The sequence below is a fragment of the Rhinopithecus bieti genome, unplaced genomic scaffold (assembly GCF_001698545.2).
Source record: "Rhinopithecus bieti isolate Rb0 unplaced genomic scaffold, ASM169854v2 scaffold_5882, whole genome shotgun sequence".
Classification (NCBI taxonomy): Eukaryota; Metazoa; Chordata; class Mammalia; order Primates; family Cercopithecidae; genus Rhinopithecus; species Rhinopithecus bieti.
Window position 1 is genome coordinate 3053373 of NW_016805188.1, and position 21323 is coordinate 3074695.

Here is a 21323-nt window from a genome sequence, read left to right on the forward strand (position 1 = left end):
GAAACAGACAGGTTTTTGAGGATCTTATGCCAGTACGAATACTGCCAGCCTGTACTAAAAGGGGTAAAGATGGGGTAAAATGAAAGAAGGCTGACTCCAAGGACTGAGTCATGGATGCAGTAGATGGGGTCATTATTGCTGCAGCCCACAAGATGGAGCATCAAGTCACAGAGAATTATTCTTAGGTCTTGAATCTTAATGGAATCAGGAAACCTGTTGGGTATCAGAGGCCCCTTTATTCCTTCAAATTTCTCCCTTTTTGAATAGAAATGTCTGTCTTATGTTTGTCCCAGCATTGTATTTTGGAAGCAGATACCTTATTTTCTGGTTTCCCAGGTCCACAGATGAGAAATTTTCCCCAGGATGAACCATACCCAGATTCTCACCAATACCTAATTTTGATATGAGATTTAGGACTTTTTTAGTTGATGATAATTAGATGAGATTTTGAACTTATAAGTGATGCTGGAATGGGCTAAGACTTTGGAGAACACCGAGATTGGGTAAACGTATGTGGGATGAATGTGAATTTTGGGGAGCCACAGGGATGGCTGTATGAGATTGAATGATGACCCCCCAAAACACGGTGGCCTAAAACCTCAGAATTTCACCTTATTTGGAAATACAATCTTTGCAGATGTAATTAGCTAAGTTGGAGTCATAATGGATTTGAGTGAACCCTAAATCCAATAACTGGTGTTCTTATAAAAAGGTCATATGAAAATACACAGGAAAGAAAGCCCTGTGACAACAGAAGTAGAGATTGGAGTGATGCAGCTACAAGCCAAGACCTGCCAGGAGCGACCAGAAGTTATTTTTTAGAGCCTTAAAGGGGATATTTTCCTGCTGACACCTTGATTTCACACAGCCTTCAGAACCATGAGAGAATAAATTCTGTTGTATTAAGTCATACAGTTTGTGGTGTTTTGTTACAACAGTTCTAGGAAGCTAATTCATCAACCTTGAATTATTGGGATAAATCTTTATCTTCTAACTAGGTATTATATCCATTACTGAAAGTACAATCTTGAAATCTCCAACTGCTACCAAATTGTCTGTTTCTCCCGTCAATTCTGTTAATTTATGCTTCATGTATTTTGGGGTTAGGTGCATGTATGTTCATAATTGTTATATTTTTGTGATAGTTGACCTTTTCATCATTATAAAATTTCTCTCTTGATCTCTAATAACATTTTTTGTTTGTTTGATTTAAAGTCTAATGGTCTGATATTAGTGTAGCCATTCTGACTCTCTTAGATGGTTGCTGTTTGTATGGTATAGCACATTGGAACCTTTTATTTTAAACCTGTTGGTGTCTTGTGTCTTTGAACCCAAGGCATATCTCTTGTAGTCACCATATAGTTTGATCTTTTGAAAAAAAAATTCAGTCTGACAATCTCTTTTGAGTAATCCATTCTTCAATATGCATAAATATATATATTAAGTTTTGCATTAATTCTAGAATTTTGAATTTTTAAATTAGATTCTGATTCTCATGAAATTCTCCATCTTTACTCATTAATCAAAGCTATTTTTTAAGTCTGTCTCTGATAATACTAATAACTGGGTCATCTGTGGATGTTTTTATTGCCTTTCCCTCATAGTTCAGATTTGTAACATTCTTTGTAATTTTTGACACAATGTTAACTATTAGATACGATACATTTTATAGTGTCTGGATGATATATTCCTGGTGGGAAGATAGAGTGGTGGCAGGCCGACCGCATTAATTCAATCAATCATTCAGCTGACTTGAAGCTAAGTTACGATTTTTATAAGGTATAATTTACTCCGATTCTCCTGTTTGTATCTCCACAGAGTTCTTAAATGAGATCCTGGGATATGTACTAGGGCCTTTCCCTCTTGAAGGATCCTGAAATAACATTTTTATCTCTCAATGCCATGATGCAAAAAAACTAAAAATCTTTTTTCTGGCTTTCAGTAAATTTCTGCTTCTGCCCCCCATGCCCCTCTTTGAGCAATCCAAGAATTCAGTAAATACTCAAGAGAAAAACAAGGAAAGTGTCAGGCTCACTTCTCTGAACTTCCCGTCTTATTAGGATCTCTGCTCTCCCAAGTGTTGGTTGGTTTAAAGGCCCTGATTCTTTTTGTTTCTCCAGTCCTGTGTGGTTGCCATAATTTGTTTGCTTCTCTGATTCTTAGCAGTAACTCTCTTCTTGGGCCTTTTACCCAGATTTGGCAAATTCCATAAAGGAAGACTGCTCACTTCTCTCGTTAAAATACTTCTGTATTGGGAGTCCCCAAGACCACGCCAGCACCCCAGGTTCAGTGATTCAACAGAAGCACTCACAAGGCTCAGCATACAGTCGTACTCATGGCTATGATTTATTAGAGCAAAGTACTACAAAGCAAAATCAGCAAAAGGGAAAAGGACATGGGGTGAAGTCTAGAGGAAGCCTGACACAAGCTTCCAAGAATCCTTTCCCTGTGGAATCACACAGGATGTGGTTAATTACTTCAGTATTGAATTGTGACAACAGGTGTGAAATGTCTGCCAGGGATGCTCCTTAAGAGTCTTACTGCCCAAAGTTTGTATTGGAAGCTGGTGACACAGGCACCCTCTGCCTAGCACGAATCACAATTCCAGACTCCTAGAAGGAAAGCAGGAATTCAGCATAAACCATGTTGTTTATATAGTTTACAGAGTAAACCCCCTTATTAGTTAGGGAATGGTGGGAACATTCCGGTAATCAAAGTTCCCAGATGCTAGCCAAAGCTCAGCTTTAAAATTACAGCTAAGGATAGCATCTCAGCCTGTTATGTTGACTCTTTTCTGCACACCTTCTCTCTGGTGTTTTGTTTTCTAGAGTCCTGTTTAGCTGGAATTTCTTCAATGGCTTCAAACAGAGGTTTTAAGCAATTTTATCCAAAGTTGCTTGTTGTTCTCAATGAGTGTTGCTCTGCTGTAGAAGTGTCTGGTTATTTTTCTTTTCTCTTGTGAAGACTGTATTTGAAAAATTGTAGAACTTGAGGCTTATGATGGGTTTTTTTCCTCCTTCATGGAGCATTTGTTTATTACCAAGCATTTAAGGGATTATTTTAATCTGATTTCAGGAATTGGGATGGTTTGAATCCGTGCTGAATTCCCTGTGTATGAGGGAGAGTTGATGCACTTCCCGATTCGCTCTTACTCCTATGGTGCAGCTTTTTTGGGACCCAGCCCAAAGCATGGAAATTTCCTAAGCCCTCTTTTATGACTTGGCAGGCACTGGTATTCAGTTTTTGTCCTCCTAATATCCTGGAGCAGTAAGAAGTACGGCTTATCCCCTTAAATGCTTCTTCTAGAATCAGCCAATACCTCCAGGAAAGAAGTTGTGCCAATTCTTGCCTCTCTAGATTTTCATGTTTAATTATTTAGAGACAGAGTCTTGCTCTGTTGCCCAGGCTGGAGTGCAGTGGTGCTATCTCGGCTCACTGCAACCTCTGCTTCCCAGCTATTCTCCTGCCTCAGCCTCCTGAGTAGCTGGGATTACAGGCATGGGCTATCATGCCTGGCTAGTTTTTTTTTTTTTTTTTGTATTTTTAGTAGAGACAGGCCATGTTGGCCTGTCATGTTCACCATGTTGGCCAGGCTGGTCTCGAACTTCTGACCTCAGGTGATCCGCCCACCTCGGCTTCCCAAAGTGCTGGGATTACAGGCATGAGCCACCGCGCCTGGCCTAGATTTTCATGTTTTAAAGAGTTTTTGCTGGATTATCTAGTTGCCAATGGAGATTTTGATGTTAATTACCTAGTCTCCCATGACTGAAAATGTAATTCTACCTCTACTTCACTTATTACATTGTAAAATAAGTTTCTTAGAAGCAATATTTTGGGGAAGATCATAATGGTGAACAGGAAGCTTAGTATTGCACACAGAAGCATGGTGCTTAGGGAAGGCAAACCTAAACCCAGATTCAGAGTAAGGCTCTATTCCATGAGGACAAACAGTTGTCTCTTTATGAAAGAAAATATTTGATATAATCAATCTGCCGCTATCTGGTCACCCTCAGATGTTATATCTTAGGATGGGCACTGCTGCTGGCCAATTTGGCTCTGGGCAGTAATAAAGACAGCCTTGATGAAAGGAGGCCTTTATTGTTGAAGTCCGTGTGTAGCCCTATCCTTCCAGTATAGCAGCTTTGCTCATAAACTGGTTGAACAAGGGCTGGAATACCAAAGAGATTTACTGATACCCTCAAAGTCATCCTGACCATCTGATTATTTAGCACCTCCTTCACCATAGGGCCTTTAATATGTTTGTAGGAAACAATTATTCTTGCATTTTGAGCCTATTTTAAGAAGTCCAATATGTTTAGCTCCAATTTTTTATCACTCATCCTCCAATCTTATTATGTTCGTGTTTCCAATCACCTGGCCAGGTATAAATGGTGATCTGTACTTTCGGTGCAAAGCAGACTAGAAATAGTGCTCATATTTATTCTCACTGGAAAAAGTTCATTTCCTCACTGTCCTCCAGAACTATCTCTGAGTGAAGCTGAAACACTGTAGACTATGTTGAGCTAGTATCAGCATGCTGTGCAATACTGCTTGTATAATCGTTTCAATTTTACCCGCTTCAGGGAACTGGGAAATGTATATTATTTCCTGTTGTACATGTATTCATGGGTTTGCTTGCTTGTTTGGTTTGTCCTTCTTTCAAACATATCTTGCCTCGTCAAATTCAACTTGGTGGATATAAATGAATTAAAAGGCTTAAGGAAAGGATAAATATTGAAACAAAAGTCTTAAACTAGAAGGGAAACTAGAGGGGAATTAGAATAGAAGAAGAAAAAGTGGTGATGCTCTTCCAGAGGGTTTCATTTCAAGGGATTTGGAGATGAAAATGGTTGTAGAAAATTACACAGCACAGCAGGCAACACAGAAGTAGAAATATGCTGGCTAAATGAAGAGAGTAAAAGTTTAAAAATAAATGCACGACAGGCCTCAGTAGGTAGTAGTGGATTGAGGATACAAAAGTTAAATATACTTGTAGTTTCTACAAAAGGAAGCAAGTGAGACAAGGAGTGAGAACTAGTTAGGCCTTTCCTACATTGTTTTCTGATTAGTCCAGATGCCATTCATACTCACCACAAATATACAGGAGTGAATAATAAATGTCAAACATTAGCCCAGAAAATACTTCACACCATTCATACTCTAACTAAAGAGAAATGTGATGCGTAATTTACTTCTCAAAAGACTTTTATGCAGGCACACTTAAAATAATCAAAGTTTTACAACCTTCATCTTCATCTCCATGAAGAATATTAGAGAATAAAAGGAGTTTCAAAGACTTCTATTGAATGGAAGAGAAGCAACAGTCTCTCCTATGCTGTCACTGATTTCCTGGATTCGATTTATATTCTATCTAGTAAAACAAATCTTTATTCACCATTACGTAGTAGTTATATTATATTCCCACAGAGCTGTGGTCTAGTGAGGGAGACAGATATAAGAAAGATAAGCTACGGCACAGTGTGATGTGGATTATATTAGAACACTTCACAAGTGTGAACCAAGTGTTACAGAAGTCAAGAAGCTTCAGAAGAAATCTTTGAGATCTTCAGCAGAACACTAAGAAGTCACCAAAGATCCATCAATTGTTGGGGCTCCAGTGGTACAATCAGTTAGCATGCAGTACTTACGACCTGTCAATTGCTGTACACATAATATTGACTTACAATCTTTGAACAGAGAGAACTAACAAAAGCAAACTGAATCCATCAGTGTCAGTACAGCTTGGATAAGACCGTAGCCCATGTATGTCAACATAACTTAGTTGTGTATTCCAGGAAATCTTTGCCCAGGAAAGATAAGATTATAAACAAAACAAAGCAAATAAAAACAAGAACAATCACTATTTTTTTGTTGTTGTTTGTCGAGGAAATTCCTAAGGTTGAAAACAATTCCTACAGGTGAAGCCCTGCTCACCTGGGCAAACAGCTTGTTTCTCAAACAACAGTTGACTTACCAGGAATCCTCAAGACCCTTGCTTGCTGTGTCCACTAATCCTGAACTATCACCTTTGCTAATCTCAATCATTTCCCTGCCTTGACAGACATACCTTAAACCATTTGAGCATAGATCCCAAAGCCCTACAAATAATCTTACTTTCTTGTTCTGACACACAGTTAATCAAATCAAGGTGGCACTTTCTCTTACCACAATAAGTCCTATTATTTAATTGTGCTTTATTAACAGGTCATCTGATATTTGGGAAGTTCAACAAGGATTTTTTAAAAGGCTTGCTCATTTAATTGGTGTGTACTCCTGTACGGTAGAATCATTTTTCTATGTGAGGCCAATTCACCTTCATTAACAGGTCTGTGTTGATAATGTTAATCAACTGGCTTTATCTTAGGTAGGCCTCATTTAAAATACAAGATCTCTTCAAGAAGTTTGTCCTTTCTAACTACAATCCACTACCAGATATCCAATTCATTGCTGTCAGCTACTAGACCATATTTTACATTTGTATAAGCCATCAACTGAGGAACCTGTTAGAAATACAGGTTTCCATGCTTTACTCACAGTGATTCTGATTCAGGGAAATTAGCAGAAAGCCCAGGAATCTCCATTTAAAAAAAAAATTTCCTAATGCAGGCTGTCTTTAGACCACACTTTGAGATACAATGCTCTCCTCCCCCATACTAGCAAACATAAGTGTGTATTATACATATACACACACTCATATTTAACTACTGCATACATTTATAAAGTAAGTGGGATCATACAATATATAATCAGTCTAAATCATCACATATAGATCTGCATTCTTTTTAATGGCTACATCATATTCCACTATATGTATGTACCATAATTTATTTCTCTAATAATAGACATTTAGATTTGCTGGCTTGTTTTTGCTATTACAAGCAATGCTGCAATGAATACTTTGCATGCTTATGTTTATGTATTTGTGCTAAATTTTCAGTAGAATACAGAGAATGGAATGTAGAAGAGTAAGATTGCTGTTTCAGAGGGTATGAGGTGCACTTTAAAGTCTGATAGATCCTGTTGAACTGCCCACCAATTCATTTGTACCAATTTACAGTCCTGCTAATCATCTCAGTGACTAATGATTTCCCCATATCAATGTCAATACTAGAATCAATCTTCTTCATCTTTATCAATCTGACAGGAAAAAAAAGAAAATCTTATTTTAATTTGCATTTTACCATACTTTCACGAACAGAATAACCAGCATTGTTTGACCACTAAAACACAATTATCTCTAATTCTGTAAAATGTATTATGATTTAGTTTTAGAACACTTTGATTTTATCTTACAACTATCACCTATAAGACAGATGGGGTGAGTGAATTTTAAATACATTTCCATTAGGTAGGATTTAATTAGTATCTTCTTTTACCAAGCGATATAAAAGTGAGAGTCCTAAGATCTGTGTTCAAGGCCTAGTTTTGCCACTCAGCAGCTAGGTGACCTTAGCCAAGTCCTCTATCCTATCGAGAGCTTCAGTTTCCTCTTCTGTAAAATGGGGATTCTATGCACTTTATAGGATGATTTTGAGGATAAGATGACTTTAATTACACATATTAGCTGTCACTACTATCACAATAATATTATGCAAAGAAAATAATAAAATAACTACAATTGCTTGTAAAAAAATCTTTCTTTACAATTATAAAAGTTATCTTGATATTAACAAAGGTTGTAGGAGGTGAGTCAACCATGTGGACTACCGGAGTTACTGGAAGAGTACATATTGCATAGGACAAAATACTGCTTACAAAATCACCACTCTGGTTCTCTACAAATACCCTTCTAAGAGTAGTTAAGAACACATTTCCTAAATTACTTAGTTCCTTAGATGAAATGGAATTAACCAAACATATAATCAACTACAAGCCAGGAATTTTTTTCAAGCGTCTAATAGGTTCTTTTTTCCGTTTTTGTTTGTTTTTTTGAGATAGAGTCTCACTCTGTTGCCCAGGCTGGAGTACAGTGGCGTGATCTCAGCTCACTGCAGCCTCTGCCTCCCAGATTCAAGCAATTCTCCTGCCTCAGCCTCCTGCGTAGCTGGGACTACAGGTGCCCACCACCACACCTGGCTAATTTTTGTACTTTTAGTAGAGATGGGGTTTCGCCATGTTGGTCGGGCTGGTCTTGAACTCCCGACTTCAGGTGATCCACCCACCTCAGCCTTCCAAAGTGCTGGGATTATAGGCATGAGCCACAGTACCCAGCCATAGGTTCTTTTTTCTAAGTGCATGCTATAATGCAATTCATGTAATGCCACTGAGATTTCCTAAAGCCAACAAACAAAATTCTAAAATTGTACTGTTAAAGAAAACACTGAAGACTTTATCCTTGATTCTTTTCCAAAGCTAACATCAATCTAACTCATGTATTCACTAAATGTCTAGATACCTACCATGCACAAAGTCCTATCTAGGTACTAGGGGCATATAATCTCTGTACTCAAAGATATAAACTCTTTCTTCTTCTTTTTTTTTTTCTTTTTAAGAGATAAGATCTCGTTATATTGCCCGGGCTGGTCTCAAATTCCTGGACTCAAGTGAGCCTCCAGAGTAGTCGGGACTACTACTCACCACACCTGGCAATAAAGATTCTAAAGTTAGAAGGACAAAGTGATGTTACCTAAATTTGCCTGTGCTTCTGATATGACAAATAATCCGCCACTGGTGCATGGCCCATAGAGCTCATCTTCATCTTTGGATGAATACGAGTGGACCTGTCATACCTCTCAGCCCTATGACATATAAAGCACAAAGCCAGGAATGAGGTCATTGTCTTATTACTTACCCCCAAAAGCTCTCAATGGCTCAACTCACCTAAGTCTTCCTCCTTTACTCTCTTCCTTCATATCATAACTTCTGCAAATTTTTATAACAATTTTTTAAATGAGTAAACTGATCTGGACAAAACATTTTTTTCAGTTTTTATTTCAATAAAACAAGAGGCAACACTTGTGGTATAAAGTACTGCATATGGAGAACATTTATGCAAATATACAAAAATTCAAAAAACTAAACTCCAGTTTATTTCCATAGCCTTAAGAAGGTAGGGAACACATAAAAATATCCAAAGTCATAGTTTATTCTTTAGGAACGTAAACTCTAGGAATACAATTAGAAACAAATATATTTACTATGAAAAGATTAGTATCACCAAATGATTAGAAGTAGAGGTAAGAGGTACACAGTAAATTCCATATAAGAGAAAGCAACAATACGTGAAATAAAATCTTGGGTTTACGGTAAAAACTTCCTATTAAGACACATGTACTCTAAAACTCTACTATAAAAAAAACACAAAAACATCTCCCAAAATGTTCACTGTTAGTTTCTTTAGATATGCACAAGTTACAAAGTATAGAAAACAATATATTTATGCTCTCTGATGAAGAATTTAACAATATTAAACATAAATCTGAATAAGTCAAAGTACTGAGTATAATTTTATTAAGCAACAAATCTAGAAGTGTGAATTCATGCTCATTAAAGGACTAGAGAGTTTTAATTTTTCATACAAAGACTGGGAAGACACTATTATACATTAATTTCTATCTACAATGCTTAAAGTACCCATCAAATTATTTTTCCTTTTAAGTGGTTTTTAAAAAATATTTTTCAGTTACATTATTCAATATATATATATATTTCCTTGATGTGCCTCCCTTTAATACAGATTTATTATGCCTAGACGCAAATGTTAACTGCCTTAAATATTTGTTTAAAATTATGTCTCAGACTACATCTGTTCTCCATAATTCAACAGTTTTAACATTTTAGTTTTATTTTTCCAAAACAGGCAAAATCCCTTAAAACTGGGATCATTTTGATCTATTTTGGTTTTAAAAATATATTTCCCTTTAATTCAACTTTTTTAAAAAAAATGAGTAATATTTGCTCAGCAGTTGCTTCACAGTTGAAAAGGGCAATGAAATATTGCTTTTTCAAAACAAACTTCAGTCACCATTTAGATGCTGAGAATTCCAACTCTTCAAGTCTAGAGAGTTTGCCTTAAAAATTTCCATAGTGGTATACAAAGGACTCCAGGGTGCTTTCCTGTGGCTTCAGGAAGGGAAGGGAAGACATTTGCCCTGGGTACTCTGGGACAGTCCCTTGAAAAGTCTACTTTGTTTCTCTCCCCACTTGGATTCCAAAAAGCTAGTGCTGGCTCCAATGCCACCAGAATACTCCAGGCCGTTGGGTTTTCAAAAGTGAGAGGTTGGGCGATTTCAAGAATCTATAGAGATTTAAAATGTGCAATGGAGCCACAATTTCTGTTCAGATCCTCTGAAATACGCGGTGCAAGACCCCAATTGTGTGTGGAATCCTTCTCATGATAAAAATATTATTCTGGATACTTAGGAGGTCTGTGACCATCAGCATCTTTATAAGAAAGTGACCTACAAAAGCTATGCCAACTTTAAAATTTGAAAGTTGAGTGGGGAGAAAGTAGTATGGATAATAGTCATTGTTACCATAGCTAAGATTATCAAATTTTCATAATTTCTATAAAAACTTTCAATGTGTAATCCTTATTTGAAATAGTATCAAAGGAACTATAAAGGAATTTTGTTGTTAACATAACTCCACTCTCCAGAAAATCAATTAGTGCAAATCATTTGAAGCAAAAAATCAGAACCATTTCACTAAGCCTTCAGAGATTTTTAAAAAATAATATACAAATGCAAATTTGTTGTGCAGTATATAAAAGCGTGGCACCCCTTTTCATACTTAAAATTTCAGGTATTTGCAGCTCTGATTCCATTTATAGTTAACAAGAAAAATATAAAGTGTTACATTTTTTATTGCAAAAATAAGGATCATTAGCAACTTAGAATTCAAATACTTAAGAAGCCATATGTCAATATTATTAAACTAATTAATTAGCTGTCAAAAACAATTAAGATTATAATGATCTAGTGTCTGACACATTTGATCTAGAGCTGTGAGACCACTGGTAGTTCCACATATCAGACAAGTAATTTGTTTGCACTCTGATACTTTCTTCTCATAACAGTCACTTAGGGACCTTGTTAAGAATGCAAATTCTAATTTAGTAGACCTAGAGTGGCACTGAAATTCTGCATTTTTAACAAGATACCAGATAATGCCAATCCTACTTACTGGTCCTCAGACCACACAGCTAGCAAAGGTCTAGAAGAATACCCAAATGAGGTTCCATTACAGTGGTAGAACATGAAAATCTGATCTCTCAGCTGTATCAGCTAACATTTCCTCAAACTTATTCTATAATGTTTCCTAAGCACCTCAACTTGCTTAAAATGCCAATCTTATAAATTAGTTTCTAATAATACCAACACTATTAATAACTATGCACAGGGGAAATTCATTGGTAAAGAATGACAAAAAGACATCTGTAAATTCACAGTGACATTTTACAAATATTTTAAATTGTACACAGGGTTCCTATTAAGTTAATACAATACCAAGTTTCACTGCCTCATTGCCTTACAGTTCTTAACTAAAATTTATGGCAATAGATCTTATTCCATTCTGTTACTGGAGCTAAAAAAAAAAAAAAAAAAAAAAATTCATTTATGTCAAAAACCACACTGTAATCGGGGCTAATGAATGAAAACGAGTGCATGCTTTTTGAAGAATTCGGTTTAAACTGGTAGCCAAAGCAGTTGCAGTCAAAACTATGTTCAGAGTATAAATGCTTTGGCGGCCTTCAAAGCGTACAAATTTTTCATATATCTGAGCTCTGCATAAGCAGGTACAAGAGGAAAACACTAGCATGCTCTCTTGGTGACCACAGAGAGGGACTAGGAAGAAGGAAACCGCTGTGTACTCACAGTGAAAGAGCCAACCGGACAGCTCCTTAGGACTTCCTCAACAGTCAACTGACTCAGCCTCAGCCCTGCTCTCTCTCTCTCTCTGAATGATGACTTAAGTACACTTACTTTACAAGGGAACTGCAACGATAGCCAAAAGGACCACCGCTAGCAAACACCAAACTTTTATTTCCATCTAGAGGTCACATACAGATACATACAAGTTTGTTTCAACTTCTGCCATATCATCTTTTTTATTTTTAATTTTTAGTTGGAAGGCAAATTGATTATTCTTTTGATATCATACTAAGATATTTTAAATAGGTCTGTTCACAAACAAGAAAGACATTTCTTTTTTTTCGTAGTTTAAATTTAAGAACACAAACATAAACAACTCTAAATTAGTTACTATATAAATGTCCTTTGTCCATATTTTACTATCTTTATTTTCTTTCATGAGATTTTATAGATGAAAAATGCATTTGCATACAAACAATTCCATATTACACAGTGGTATCTTGAGAGCTGTGTTGCAAGATTTACACTGATTTCCAGGAAGTCTTCCAATGACGTATGCTCTGAATTATAGGAGTCCAAACTAACTAGGATTTCCAAAGTCCAGCAGTAGGGTAAATCAGCTTTATGGCCTATTATACCTTAATAATTGAAAGGGATCTTCACCTGCTAAATCCAGATTAAACACTTCAAAACAACACACCTACTAGCAATCTGATTTCCGATATAAAAATGTTTCAGAGATAACAACAGAAATGCCTCTACCCATCCCCTGGAATCATATAATATTCTAGGTGGTGGGTTACCAGGCATTTTCCAGTGCTTTGAGCAAATTGTTCTAATCATAAAGATGATCTGCTTACAAATATTTTCATCAGGTGCTTTTCATACACATCATTTTTGTGTTTCCACACGCCTGTTTTTCAGATTGGCTTCCTGACCAGGAGCTGGAGAATTCCTGGAGTTGTGCCTCTGCCCCATCCTCTATAAAACAGTTCCCATACATGGAGACTCCCTTTGACTCTGAAGGTCAAACGCACAGTCACCAAAATAGGAGCTATTAAAAACTCAAACCAAAACAAGAAAAACTACCTCATAACCTCACGAGACATAACCAACTTGATCAGACAACTGTCAAAATTTATTATCACTGATAATCTTAGGGCAACAGTAACAAATAAGAAGGGGAAAAAAAAAGACTCAAGCCAAGAGGAAAAAATCTTAACCAAGAAATAAAAAAACCATATTTCAACTTACTGCAACCTAGACAATCTTCCCTTCATAAAGTCAGGGGAGCCTTCAGAATTTAAGACATCAGGGCTCCTGTCAGGAACACGGATGAAAGACCCAGGGTACTTTCATAAAGAAGCAAAGTTGTATTTCTAGGTTCACTGCGTTATGGGAGAAAAATACGTTACTAATTAATCTGTGGACAGAGTAATGCTAATACTAGGAGGTCTCTGCTGACCTGACTGATGCTTCATTGGAAGTTCAGTTCTTTCTGAAACGTAAATAAGCTTTTCTTCTTGAAGACTGCAAGCTGAAAACCTATTGGCATCTGTCCCAGCCCCACAACCAGCAGCAGATGACAGGTTATGTGGGACTGTGACACCACTGACTTGTTCAAAGGATTTACTAAATACAGTTGCTGCGGTTTTAGCCAAACCATGGCTACTAGGCTTAGGTAGGGATTGGCTGGTTGTTAAAGTAAGTCTCTTCAAAGAGAGAAGCTCAAGATTCTCACTTTGGGCTCTCTGAGTTTGTTTTCGAGCAAAGTGATCTTTGCAAGATTCCCCTGTAGTTTCTTTTTCTTTTCCTCCAGTTTTGCTTCCTCCTGACCGTCTCTGGTTCTTTCCTATACTTGTCTTGTTACTACAATTGTGACTACTGTTTGATAAACCTGACTGGCTGGTACTAGACGCAGCCCTGGAATAAAATCCCTCGTCAACTTCAGGTATCTCCATCAGTTCTTCTTGACCTGTTAATTCTGTATTTCCTAAACAAAGAAATGACAAAGATTAATTAACATTAAATATTTTAAGCAATCTTTATAAATGATTAACACCAAATCAGTTATACTTTAAATAAATTAAGCTTTAGCATAATTTTATAAAGCAACAGATTATAGAAAATCAAAGGATAAATTAAAACATTATAAAAACGTCAAACGTCAAAAATAGTTCATTGTAATTAAATGACGGTAACTTATAGTGTATTAAACAACAAGCATGCCATAAACCATACTCCATTATGTTTTTAGAAAGAATTCTCCTATTCATGCAAAAGATAAGAAACAATTAGAAATATTATCACAGTAAAACTAGGGGTGAACTCTCCTTCAACAGCAAAGCAGTATAAAATCACAGCTTTTACCAAGGAACTTTTAAAAAATTGGTATTAGAATACTTTAAAGACTTTTTTAGAAGGTTGCACTCTATACTGCAGATTATTTTATCAAATTCAAAATCTAGACTATAAATATCACAAGCTCAAATATAAAATTCTATACATGTTACCCTTCATATCAAAGATGGCAAAAGACAAAGCTGAAAAGTAATTTTAGAACTCCAAACATAAGCAGAAAACTATTTTAGAAGGAATTTTCTGCCTCAGTTTTCATAACAATTTACTAAAAGACAATATAGGTATAATCATTCCAAAGAGCATTAAGAGTCATTGAGAAATGTGGTGCATAATTCATGCATTTGGATTAGATTACATGCAAAATTTTTGTGACTGTGCAACTGCTGCTTAACATGCATAAGTGGCCCTTTGCCTTAAGATACCTTGGAGTGCAGCTATAAAGTGCTCTGCTAAAACTGCACTCTGCCAGGTGAGTTTATTCCATCCTCCATCATTTTTCTTACAGATTTTTGCCTCCTGATCTCTGGCAAGCCTTTGCTCTCAGTTCTAGGATCTGTGGCTGTTTCCTGCACACCCTGTATATGCTGAGCATCAATTTCTCCTAGTGTTCTGCCTTTTTCCCCATTCCCGGTTCTCTCTCCGGCCACATTTGTGACACTAATCTCAGGAATGACAAGGATGCCCAATTCAGTAGTATCATTATTGTTGTCAGGTTGCTCTAGAATTGAAGATGATAAGACAAAATGATGGATGAAAACAAAACAAAATGTGAAATGAGAAAAGCAAAAGACTCAGAACAAAATTGGATGACTAAATGTTATGAATTAAGCCAAATATTTGCACTGTAGTAATTTCCATAATTTATAATACTCTGATAGCACCAGAGACAATAGGGTCATATTCTTTAATTTTAAATGACAAACAAAAAATTCACAGAGCATCAATTCACATTCTGCATTTTTTTCACACACACATTTCACATGAAATATGAAAGACAAATTTTCTAATAAATCAAAATAAAATTTGTTTTTAAATTGTTCTTTTTGTGTTCTTTGGGTAATTTTCTAGTGTTTTTAAGATAATATGGTGACCACCTGAATTTATGTCAAGTCTTAGGCAAATGTTCAAGGATCTACAGCCAAAACTTTACAGCTTTTGTCAACATTATGAACCAAGCCACACAGAAATTCCCCTTTGTACTCTTAAAATTCTAGTTTTTTTTATTAGGCTACATTGAGACTGACTTGATAAACCATGATATTTGGGAAAATGCTTATTCACATACGATATCATGGTTAGTAATGCCACAGGTATAGTTTTTGTCTCAGATATATATCATCTATTAATAATAGTAAATATTAATGTGGCTGTGATATAGTTAAGCAGTTGATTTATTTAGACTCATACCAATTTCATAAATTTAGTTCATTACTAGACTGGAGAAAAATAAAAATAGATTTGGAAAAACAAATTGGCTGTCAGCCATTTATCTGAAAACAGCCATTATAAATGAAACAAAGAAACAAAACTCCTAACTAGTTAATACCTGTAGACATTATTTTATTCTGGTCTTAAATAACAAAGGCATAATGTTATTTAAAGCTGTCAAGGAGTTATTCATGTAAATGGGAAAAAGTAACATAAATATATCTAGAAGGTGACAGTAGTGAAACAAAATTCAAAGCAACATAAGACTACGTAAAATAGCATATACTCTTTAAAAACTGTAGACCACAAACCTGCTTACAGGACATCACCTACTATTTTCAAATATTTTTAGTGATAGGATTATCAGACTCCCACTAATGATGCTAAAGGCTGAGAAACAGTAATAGGTAGTAAAAGAACGAAGGTCAGAGCCACATATTCCTGTGGTTCCCTAAGTTAGCTGCACATTGGTATCATCTGTGCATCTTTAAAAACTGATGCCTGGCTCCAACCCCCAAACATTCTAATTTATAATTAGTGTAAGATATTACCTGGGCATAAGATTTGTAAAAGCCCCAGGTGACTAATGTGTAACAAAGTCTGGGAACCACTGCTCTATCCTGATTTTCAAATTTTAAAAACTTAAGACAAAAGTTGTTACGGGTGCCTTGGATACTCCATACTCAGCAGCAATACGCACTTGTGGGAGCCCCTCCTCAAAGCTTCATGGTGCCTCACACTGCTGAGCCAACATGCTGGTATAATTATTTCCCCTTAATTAGTGCTTCACAGGCTTTTGGCTAAAGGTTCTCTAAAGTTTTTATTTCCTAGATAGGCTGCAGAACATTGGTGAGGTAGTAGTGCACTGCTGCTTCTGGGTGCTCTCTAATAAAGGTTTAATGAAACTAAAAAGCTCCGANTAACAAAATTTTAAAAGCTAAACATAGGTGGCCTCATAGAATACAGAACAATACTTACATTGAATTGCCCTAAGTCACTTTCTTGAGAGTGTCCACATATATCATCCAATTATAATCTCGAAACAATCTATTAGTGAGCCTCTGAAGTAGGCAATTTGATTCCCATTTACAGACAAGGAAACTGAAGTTCAGGAAGAACTACACAACTATTCAGTGGGGGAAGTTAACCAGTAAAATCTTTTAACTTCAAATGTCTATTCTAACATACTATAAATACTAACTCTAACTCTTCAATTCATTTGAGTCCATTTGAGTTAAATATCCTCTGACATCCCACAATTAGGTTTAATTTACTTGTGTAGACTCCTGGCCATTTTATAAAAGCAAATAACTTACTTTGAATGGAGAGCCAGAGAAAATAAAAGTCTGGAAGAAATCCTAGGAAAGTAATTACTCGAGTTTAGGTCTGTTCTTTTTTTTTTTTTTTTTATTTGGGTCAATTTTTTAAAAGATGCCAAAGAAAGCTATTAATCTAAAATGCTGCTTCCATGGCAGAAATTTAGGATTTTGCAAGAAAAACTAGAAAATGACAGGGAGAATATTACATAAAGCAGTACTCGGCAACTGAAATGTAATCACATTTATCAGAATAGTGATAAAGGTCCGCAGCCCAAAAAGCAATGGTATTACATTTAAAAAAAATCATGGAATTAAATGGCAAGTAGAAAAACGAGATCATGTGTTTTCCCACAAACACAAATCTTTGACTAATTAATTGATATTTATTATCACTCAAAAATGGTTAACAATGGCAGATTTTTTAAACTGCTTATTAAATTTATAAGAAGAGTAAGTAATTCTGTGCAGAGCTAAAAGAACAGAAACATAAATCTCAGAAAATTACGGAATAAAGAAAGATAATTACGTAATCCAAACAAACATTTGTTACCTAATCCTGCTCTCTATCAGCTCTCCGACTTCTTTCCCTGTATAACTCTGTGACCCGACATTCCCACCCACACTGTCTTACTGCTCTCCTGGCTGCTCTCTTCTCCTGGTGGCTGAATGGCTCACTTCCTTACTTCAAATCTTTTTCAGAAATTTTCTTTACAGTTAAGTCTCCCTTGGTCAACCCATCCAAAGTTTTAATAGCCCCCACGTTTCACATACCCTCTTCTTTGTTTCTTCTTCTTAGCACTTAACACTATCTAACCTACAATTATTTATTTATCTTGTTTACTAGACCTAAGTTCTATGAGGAAGGAGTTTTTAAAATTTTCATCTAGTCACTACTATATATCTAGTACCTGGAAAAGTAGCTTGTATATAGTAGGCACTCAAGAAATCTTTTTTTGATGAATTAAGTGAATATTCTGTTATCAGATTAAATTATTAGAATAAATAAAAGTAAGAAAACATACAGAAGATATGAGAAGGGTAAGCTGTGAATGTGTTGACTGAATAAATGAAATACATATAGCTTATGCTAGTAAGAGTTTTTACATGGCAAAGAAAAGCAAAGCCTCTTTGTTTTGGAAAAGTGAAGGAGCCATCTCTAAGTGTAGGTTTAGCAAAATGCTTAGGTCAAAAGATCATTTTAAAATCTACTTTTGCATTATGTTATCCAGAGGACAGCATATATAGCTAAAGAGTAGAACTTAATCCTTTCTTTAAGAAAATTATATAGAAGATGCTGCAAGGGAATATACATGCATAATGAAATAGATTTTGTTTTCCCCAGAACTTAACAATCTGTGCAAATGAAGTCATGATTAATCCACACCTTAAAAAAAAAAATACTTGACTTCAAATAATTCAAAAGCTCAAAAGATCCAAAGAGAAACTTCTCAGGATATATTTTATTTGTGTAACCTCTTATATGTATAAATAGGTAAACTCTCCATATGTAGAAATGAAAGTTAAAGAATACTTTTAATAGACATTTCCAAATTAGTTCTCAAAGGTACTCAAATTATTTCGCCCTAAAAAATTTCTTCCAGCTTTAAGAAAAAAAGTGAAGCAAATTGCAAATAATACTAAAACCGATAAAACCGATCATGAAAAGTTGTGATTTCTCTCAAATGTCATTTTATAATCCCAAATATCTATTCTATTATGTCACTTACAAAACCACTTCAGCTTTTGCTTTTATTTGTTTTATGGCTGCCCTATTTACTAAAGGTGGTAATTTTAATAAAATAATAATTTATTTATTCATAGAATTTATACATCTCTGTACTAAGATTACTTTGAGTCTAAAGGCATCTGGCTATATGGGGTGCTTACAAACTTATCTGTGAAAATAATAAGCTGAAGCTTTAAAATATATTTTATTATTTGTCTGCATCATACAATTTTACATGAATTATGAAAAGTATTTTAACTTAGAGTAAGCCCCAAAACAAAGTCATACACATTCTTCTACAATTTATGAGATGTAGATTTTAAATGCTATAAAATACCAGAACAAATATCTTTTAATATAGTCATTCTATGTTTATAATATATTCTGTTCAATGGAAAAAAAATGTTATCTATATTCATTAAGCTATTCCTTGCAGTGTTATTTGTAACAGCAAAACTCAGAAACAAATTTCTTAACATATTAGAAAATGATTAAGCAAATGATGGAATATCAACTCAATGTGATATTATGTAGCCATTAAAATAACTGTATTTACTAGGAGAACTAGGGAAAATGTCTGACAATATTACCTAAACAAAACAAAATACCAAAACATTTAAATAGAGTACAACTATGAAAACATACATGCATAGAAAAAACTAAAATGAAAATTACTTAAATATTGGAATTATAAGTAAATATCCCCTAACCTAGTTTACTATCATGTTGTTATACTGTTCTTCAACAAAACAAGAAAAGACCAACTTGCTCACCCTATGTTATACATTTCTTTATCATTCACTCACTTATTCATTCATTCAACTAAAACTTGTTGAGCACCTGTAATATGTCAGACATTGTTTTAGATGCTGGGGATACAACAGCAAAAAAGACAGATTCTGCCCTCACTATATAATAAGGGAACAGAGACCACAATGTAATATTGGAACTAAGTAAACAAGAGAATTTAAATAGCAGAAAATGCAATAAAAAAAATAAGATGGGAAAGAGTAAGTAGGGTAGTAGGGGATAAAAGTACTTAGATGGGTGGTCTGGAAAAAACTCTTAGAAGAAGAGATGTTTAAGCTGAGGTGTGAATGATGAAAACTGCTAGCCACACAACAATCCGGAGTAAGGGCAGTCAAGGTACGTTTCACTATTCACATTTCAGCTCAAATACTCCAAATAACTGGACAATGAGCCTAAGGCAGAATGCCTTAGTATGCTGAAGTGTTAGAATGAAAGAGTCTAATGAACTAGGGTGAGCGTGGTCTTAAAGTGAGGTCAAAGCAGTAGTCAAGAGGTCATATCACCAGGGTCACATATGCCATAGTATGAAGTCTGGATTTTATTGTGATTACAGCGGATAGCCATTGACAGCTACATGGAAAACTATTTGCATACTGTCATACTTTACTAGCCTTTTTTATCAATAGAAGTTACATTCGCATAACACAAAATACTGAGCATAAAGTGTGTCCTGAGTCAGAAGAACAGCACTGTGGCAATGCTCAACCTGAGCCAGTATTTACAAGGCAGATTAGAGGAAAGCAAAGTTATCACAGAAACACAGGATGGGACCCCACCGCAGTTAAAGGGCTGCACTCTGAGCAAGGACAAAACAAAGACTCAGATGTCAAAATCTGAGCTCTGAAGCAGTAAGTAGACTGTCTAGGTGAGAAAAGAGCAGCCTGGGGCATACAGAAAACAGTCTGGAACAGGACAGTTTATTTAGACACACCAGTTAGGAGCTATTAGCAGTCTCCATAAGTGAAAACAGTCAGATCTTTAGCTTTGGTTGTATACATATGGTAAATGACAGAATTCTCCTTATTGAGGTGGATTCAATTACTCTCAGTAACTCCTTTTGTCATCTTTATTGAGTCTCAAGTTTTAAAAAAAAATCCAATAGAGAATTGCAACATAAAGCTGCTGCAGGACCAGGTGCATCCTTTATGATTATTACAGATCCTCATGACCACACAGCACAGACCAAAACAGGTCAGCAAAACTACCTATTACAAAACTACCTATAAAAGCTTATTTCTTCCTTGGTGTGCAATGTGCAGCAAATGCTCATAAAAGGTGGAAAAGGAGGAGTGCTCAATAAACAATCATAATAAATAATTTTCTCAACTACTGCAAGATTTATGTAAGTCCCCTTAGTAAAATGTAGAATACAATAATTTATGAACAAGTTTTTTTGCCTCATAAGACCATTAATTCTGTCACTGGCTGGAAAATTTTCTACTTCATTTTACCTGGAAATAAAATGAGATTTTTTATTTTCTTCAAAATAGTCTAAGTCAGGATTCTGCACACAGTTGTTCTTTCCTCTCTCAAACTTAATATCCACATATGTCAAACATATCAACGTATTTCAGCTCTTTGGTTAACATGTCTTTTTTCCTTGAGTAATCTAATATTTCCTAATATTTTATTTTGTTCTCCATGGAAGTTCCACATCGAAAATGCCAGTTAAAATTCACAAAATTTTGGTAAGAAATAAATGCTTTTGTCCAAATGTTTTATCTTCTATATTGGGAAAGAAAATCTGTTCCTCAAATAGCATTTTATAATCTGAAAGTAATGGAGCTTCTCAAAATGATACTAAAAGCATTTTCATTTTTAAAAATAAAACTGCCAGATAATTTTTTATTTCCTAAATTTCCTTAA

General features: G+C 35.3%; 1 protein-coding gene across 3 annotated transcripts in view; it reads right to left on the reverse strand.

The window, feature by feature from the left end:
- The window catches only part of HYCC1 (hyccin PI4KA lipid kinase complex subunit 1), a 90023-nt gene that overhangs the window by 31524 nt on the left and 37176 nt on the right, over window positions 1-21323 (reverse strand). The window contains exons 10-11 of one of the 3 annotated variants that reach the window (XM_017871563.1): window positions 14597-14892; window positions 8915-13806 (exon numbers count right to left, since the gene is read on the reverse strand). The exons of 1 other annotated variant lie outside the window; for it this stretch is intronic. In XM_017871563.1, the coding sequence (XP_017727052.1) occupies window positions 14624-14892 (269 nt within the window). In that variant the 3' untranslated portion in view covers window positions 8915-13806; window positions 14597-14623. Of the gene's footprint in view, window positions 1-8914; window positions 13807-14596; window positions 14893-21323 lie in introns of those variants that run through there. One more of the 3 variants, XM_017871562.1, reaches the window with a different exon arrangement.